At 46.4% G+C, this 7,201-nt stretch overlaps 1 protein-coding gene across 1 annotated transcript; it reads right to left on the bottom strand.

The window, feature by feature from the left end:
- Nucleotides 1-5,933: 5,933 nt before the first annotated feature.
- Nucleotides 5,934-6,926, bottom strand: LOC135886272 (olfactory receptor 10A4-like). Its single transcript, XM_065414094.1, has one exon. It carries the CDS (start codon nucleotides 6,924-6,926, stop codon nucleotides 5,934-5,936), a length of 993 nt encoding a protein of 330 aa, XP_065270166.1.
- Nucleotides 6,927-7,201: the final 275 nt, after the last annotated feature.

Here is a 7,201-nt window from a genome sequence, read left to right as displayed (position 1 = left end):
GCCACGCGGTGGGGGGAGGGGTTAAGTGATCATCCCAGAGAATTGGGTGTGTGTGGGGGGGGAGGGGGATTAGTTGGTTTTGTGCTGCATGTTAACCCTGAAACCGCAGCCCCTCCTTTTACATTGCAAACCCATTTTAAATGGCCAACCCAATGGGTGCTTGATCTGGGAAATGAGGGCGCTGCTGTTTGAAACCATTCCCACATGTTAAGAAGGTTAAAAAAGCCAAAAGACTGTGGCTTACCATGGCTGCCTGCAAGCCAAAATCTGTTGCCTGGCACTGCGTGAGTGATCTCTCACACCAAACCGGCAGGCCCTCAATATAAGAGGAAAAATGCAACCTTTTAACGAAAGCACATGTGCTGTGTAATGTGAACAGCAACATTTAACGTGAAAGAGTGTACCCATTGTTCACTAAAATGTGTCTTTTTTAACCACCTCTCCCTTCTCCTCCACCAGCTGCAAATGTTTCTCCTTCACAGAGGCTAGTGAAGATTAGAAAGAGAAAACGGAGGACGCGGGATGATATGTTCACAGAGCTCCAGATGTCCTCCCACGCTGACAGAGCACAGCAGAATGCGTGGAGGCAGTCAATGTCAGACTACAGAAAAGCACAATATGAACGAGAGGAGAGGTGGTGGGCTGAATCGCGGGATGAACAGAGCAAGTGGCAGGCTGAAGATGATAGGTGGCGTCAGCTTGCAGACAGAAGGCAAGAGTCGGTGCTCCGGCTGCTGGAGCATCAAACTGATATGCTCCAGCGTATGGTTGAGCTGCAGGAAAGGCAGCAGGAGCAGAGACCGCTGCTACAGCCCCTGTGTAACCAACAGCCCTCCTCCCCAAGTTCCATAGCCTCCTCACCCAGACGCCCAAGAACACGGTGGGTGGGCCTCCGGCCACCCAGTCACTCCACCCCAGATGATTGCCCAAGCATCAGAAGGCTGGCCTTCAATAAGAGTTAAAGTTTTAAACTGCAGTGTGTCCTTTTCCTTCCCTCCTCCCCCACCCATCCCGGGCTACCTTGGCAGTTATCCCCCTAGTTGTGTGATGAATTAATAAAGAATGCATGAATGTGAAGTAACAATGACTTTATTGCCTCTGCAAGCGGTGCTCGAAGGGGGGAGGGGAGGGTGGGGTGGTTGGTTTACAGGGAAGTAGAGTGAACCGGGTGGGGGGGGTGAAGGGTTCATCAAGGAGAAACAAACAGAAGTTTCACACCGTAGCCTGGCCAGTCACAAAGCTCGTTTTCAAAGCTTCTCTGATGCGCACCGCGCCCTGCTATGCTCCTCTAACCGCCCTGGTGTCTGGCTGAGCGTAATCAGCGGCCAGGCGATTTGCCTCAACCTCCCACCCTGCCATAAATGTCTCCCCCTTACTCTCACAGATATTGTGGAGCGCACAGCAAGCAGCAATAACAATGGGGATATTCTTTTCGCTGAGGTCTGAGTGAGTCAGTAAGCTGCGCCAGCGCGCTTTTAAACGTCCAAATGCACATTCCACCACCATTCGGCACTTGCTCAGCCTGTAGTTGAACAGGTCCTGACTCCTGTCCAGGCTGCCTGTGTACGGCTTCATGAGCCATGGCATTAAGGGGTAGGCTGGATCCCCAAGGATCACGATAGGCATTTCAACATCCCCAACGGTTACTTTCTGGTCCGGGAAGAAAGTCCCTTCCTCCAGCTTTCGAAAGAGAGCAGAGTGCCTGAAGACGCGAGCATCATGTACCTTTCCCGGCCATCCCACGTTGATGTTGGTGAAACATCCCTTGTGATCCACCAGGGCTTGCAGCAGCATTGAAAAGTACCCCTTGTGGTTTATGTACTTGGTGGCTTGGTGCTCCGGTGCCAAGATAGGGATATGGGTTCCGTCTATGGCCCCACCACAGTTTGGGAACCCCATTGCAGCAAAGCCATCCACTATGGCCTGCACCTTTCCCAGAGTCACTACCCTTGATATCACCAGGTCTCTCATTGCCCTGGCAACTTGGATCACAGCAGCCCCCACAGTAGATTTGCCCACTCCAAATTGATTCCCGACTGACCGGTAGCTGTCTGGCGTTGCAAGCTTCCACAGGGCTATCGCCACTCGCTTCTCAACTGTGAGGGCTGCTCTCATCCTGGTATTCTGGTGCTTCAGGGCAGGGGAAAGCAAGTCACAAAGTTCCATGAAAGTGCCCTTACGCATGCGAAAGTTTCGCAGCCACTGGGAATCGTCCCACACCTGCAACACGATGCGGTCCCACCAGTCTGTGCTTTTTTCCCGTGCCCAGAATCAGCATTCCACAACAGGAACCTGCCCCAGTAACACCATGATTTCCACATGGCTGGGGCCTGTGCCTTGTGAGAGGTCTATGTCCATGTCAATTTCCTCATCACTCTCATTGCCGCACTGCAATCGCCTCCTCGGCTGGTTCTGGTTTTGCTTTGGCATGTCTTGGCTCTGCATATACTCCAGGACAATGCACGTGGTGTTCATAGTGCTCATAATTGCCGCGGTGATCTGAGCGGGCTCCATGATCCCAGTGCTAGCTATGGTGCTTGGTCTGAAAAAAGGTGCGAAACTAGTATCTGATGGACCAGGGGAAGTAGGGAGGGAGGGAGGGAGGGAGGGGCGAGTGACGACATGGCGTACAGGTACAGGGAATTAAAATCAACAAAGGTGGTTGTGCATCAGGGAGAAACACAAACAACTGTCACACAGAATGGCCTCCCCACAAAGATTGAACTCAAAACCCTGGGTTTAGCAGGCCATTGATTTCACGGAGGGAGGGGGAAGCTAATGAATACAGAACAAATCTATTTTTTACATCTTAAGCTGGCAGCCAACGGTGCAGCATGACTGATAGCCACTGCAGTACGATGACGATGGATACCAGTCGTAATATACCATCTTCTACCAAAAGGCAAGGGGCTGCTGCTGTGTAGCAATGCAGCCCCACATCTGCCAGCCCCACGTCTGCCAGCACCCAGATCGCCCTCGGCCTCTTCTGGGTGCTTAGCAGAAAATACTGGGCGATTGGCAGAAAATAGCATACTACGACTGATAGCCATCATCATCAAGACAATTCGATAGGACTGAGCATGTCTGCCCAGGTGCCCATGATTGACAGCCACTGCAATACGATGACGATGGATACCAGTCGTAATATACCATCTTCTACCAAAAGGCAAGGGACTGGTGCAATGCAGCCCTACGGCTGCCAGCCCCACGGTTACCAGTCATGCTGCACCGTCTACCACCAAAAGGCAGTTAGCTGCTGCTGCTGTGTAGCAATGCAGTACCACGTCTGCCGGCACCCAGATGACATATGGTGACGGTGAGCTGAGCTGAGCGGGCTCCATGCTTGCCATGGTATGTTGTCTGCACAGGTAACCCAGGTAAAAAGGCGTGAATCTATTGTCTGCCGGTGCTCTGACGGAGGGGGAGGGGCCTGATGACATGTACCCAGAACCCCCCGCGACACTGTTTTGCATCATTCAGGCATTGAGATCTCAACCCAGAATTCCAATGGGCGGTGGAGACTGCGGGAACTGTGGGATAGCTACCCATAGTGCAATGCTCCGGAAGTCGACGCTAGCCTCGGTACTGTGGACGCGGTCCACCGACTAGAGCACTTAGAGCATTTTATGTGGGGACACACACAATCGGCTGTATACAACCGATTTCTATAAAACCGGCTTCTATAAATTCGACCTAATTTCGTAGTGTAGACATACCCTGAGTTTCCATTTGATTGTTCAAATCCCTTAGCTGGCTTTGAAAATATCAGATTTGACCCTTAAAACCATCTATTATTTGAACAAGTTTCTTGGAACCTCAGGCTCTTTCCCTTCAGGTCCAAAGGAAAGGCAAAAATAATATGGTTTAATTTAACTTGTTGGATGGGTGTGAGGTGCTGGGTGGTGGTAGTGGCCAGTGATATACTGGAGGTCAGACTAGATGATTTGATGGTCCCTTCTGGCCTTAAATGCTATGCTGCTTGCTTATGTTGTTAATTTGTTTTCTAGACCACCAAATATTTTGTTTTGGTCCTGAAGAGACAAACAATAAATAATTGTACTTGATCAAGTTACTTTTTATTTACAGAACATTTCAACTGCCTTTGGGTGATAAAAATTCTTTCCTTAAAGACAAAAATACTTGAATTATTTTATTGTCAATTACAAACAAACTTCTTTCTTTCTTTCTTTCTTTCTTTCTTTCTTTCTTTCTTTCTTTCTTTCTTTCTTTCTTTCTTTCTTCTACATTATTGCACCATACATGGAAATTTATATCAAACATAAGGGAACGAAATCATTCTCTGAGCAGTTTATGATCTATAGCTTAATTAAACACAGAACAAAAAAAAATATGGAAGACATGGGGAAGATGATATTACTTGAAAATACTTGGGGCTTGTCTACCAAATAGCTGGAAGTTGAAGCTAAACAAATTCAGGCTCGAAATAAATTGTACTTTTTTAATTAACCATTGGAAAAAATTACTGAGGTACGTGGTGGATCCAATCAAGACTGGATGTTTTTTTTCTAAAAGTTATGCTCTAGGAATTATTTTGGGGAAGTTCTATGGCCTATGTTATACCGGAGATCAGACTAGATTATCACTCTGGTTCTTTCTGGCCTTAGAATCTATGAATCTAGATAGACTCCAGACAAGATATATTATAGGTGCCAGTGGGAGAAAACCCTATAAATGAGGTTACCCAATACTTTGCATTACAAGACCCCGTTTTTAATTCCTTATAACTTCCTAAAACTTTAACCATTTGGGCTGAAATTTTTCATGTTGGGTGTCTGCCTCAGTAGGAAATTTTCTTAAGAGTTCCACAAAAAAAAAGTTCAGTCAATTCCAAGGGAGAGATTATGGGAAAATACATTGGTTCCCCCGTGTTAACAAAGGGGAAGAATTCTCTTTTCTGACACTCTAGCACCGGTAGGCATTGAAGCAGAGAAATTAAATATGAAGGGGGCCACCCTGGTGTCAGGGATGCACCTTTTGCTGGTTCCATGAAACAGCACCCAGACTTGGCCAAGTTATGAGCATTTGGGAAAATCTCAGTTTCCACATGCTCAATAGATGCTTCTTAGAGTTCCGGGCTTAGAGCTTCTATCCATCCCCACAGAGTGTGCTCCAGCTCCAGGCTAAACTGGCAATGTTGGACTTCCCTGGAAATTGCTGATATCACACTAGATGATCAAAATGGTCCCTTATTACCTTAAAATCAATGAATCTATGATATACACCATAATCTTACAATCTGATCTGCTAGTAAAAAATGCCATGGAAGTCAAGAAAGAGCCTTCTCCCAGAGTTGTTGTGTGACCTGATCAGCATAGGCATTGAAAAATCTATCAGTGTCTTATATAGGAAGCCTGCATAAGAGCTGAGGCATGTTATTTAAAATTAGGCTAGAGGGAGCACTGGCAAAATGCATTTCACAGTCAAAAAACCCCAACCCAACCTAAAACATAAAATGCTGCACTGGACAGCCAGAGCAGGAAAAGGGGAAGCCTAAATGGACTTTTCTGTAGAGCTGGTTGGAATTATTCAAGTATTAAAATTTTGGTGAAATTTCAACAAACCAAGGTGAACATTTTATTAAATATTTCTTACGTTAAGATTTTTTTTTTTTTTTTACTTTGACATCTCAAATTTTGAAGATGTAAAATCAGGATACTACTTTGACTAAAGAGTCTCATTTGATTTTTCAATGATCTTTACATCTGGTCAAAAGGTTCTGACTATCAAAAGTTTGACGAAAGTTTTATTTATTTATTTATTTAGTTTAGTTTAAAAAAAGGTTCTCTTCCCATTTTCCAAACAGGTTTAGAACAGGTCAAAGTTTTTCAAATGGCAAAATTCCAATTAAAAAAGTGAGGGTCATCGGGAGAAATTCAACAAAATGTTTATGAATTTCCCTCATTCCCCCTGTTTTAACTAACTATATCTTTCATTCTCTGATTTCTCCGGTTGTGTGAAAAGATGCTCTTTTCTATTGTTTTTCTAAAGGCTCCCTTCACCTCTTTGTTCCTCAACGTGTATATTATGGGGTTCAACACTGGGGTCACAACTGTGTACATGAGGGAAATCATTTGATCACTCTCTGGGGCGAAGATAGACTTGGGCCTCAGGTAGGTGAAAAGGGCCGCTCCATAGAACAAAGTCACCACCATGAGGTGGGAGGAACAGGTGGAGAAGGCTTTACGCCTTCCCTCTGCCGACGGCAGCTTGAGGATGGTGGAGATAATGTAGATGTAGGACAGGGTTATCAGCAGGAAAGGGCTCATGATGAACAGCACCGACACAGCCAAGACCACAAATTCATTTTTGGATGTGTCCGTGCATGCCATCTTCACCACTGGTGGGATGTCACAGAAGAAGTGGTGGATGCGGTTGGAGCCACAGAAGGGCAGGCTGAAGATCCAAGTGGTCTGAGCTACTTCCACCGAGATGCCGATGGTCCATGAAGCAGCCGCGAGCTGTGCACACACCCGAGCACTCATGATGGTTCTGTAGTGCAACGGGTTGCATATGGTTATGTAGCGGTCGTACGCCATGGCTGCTAGGAGGCAGCATTCTGTGAGGCCCAGGATGGTGAAGACATACATCTGGGCAGTGCAGCCCGCAATGGAGATGGTCTTTTGCTCCACCAGAAGGTGAGCCAGCAGCTGAGGGACCACACTGGTGGTGTAGCAGATTTCCAAGAAGGACAGGTTTAGCAGGAAGAAATACATGGGGGTATGAAGTGATGGGTTTAGCTTTATAAGGAGGATAATGAGCAGGTTCCCCACCAGGGTGACCAGGTAGGTGACCAGAAACACCAGAAACAGAAGGATTTGGAGTCTGGTAAGGTACGAAAACCCCACCAGGATGAACACATCAGAAATGGTCTGGTTCTCATCCGGCTCTCTCTCAGAATATGTCATCTGCTGGGGTGACAAAGAGAGAGACACTGGAGCTGAATCTGAAGAATACCATATATGTGCATGTGAATCATACAATTCATACTGGTTTCCTATGTGTTGGGATGCTTCAGACAAAAACCTGCTGCAGTTCTATATGTAACTGGGCCCAATCATCATCGAGTGTAAACTGGTGTAGCTGCATTGATATCAATCAAGCTATGACAATGTAGATCAGCTGGAGATATAACTGTGACACTGCTTCCCATATTTTTCATAGTAATAGTATGATATGATTG

The sequence above is a fragment of the Emys orbicularis genome, chromosome 12 (assembly GCF_028017835.1).
Source record: "Emys orbicularis isolate rEmyOrb1 chromosome 12, rEmyOrb1.hap1, whole genome shotgun sequence".
NCBI classification, from domain to species: Eukaryota; Metazoa; Chordata; order Testudines; family Emydidae; genus Emys; species Emys orbicularis.
The sequence above is the reverse complement of the archived record's forward strand: the minus strand, read 5'-3'. Positions and strand labels throughout refer to the sequence as shown.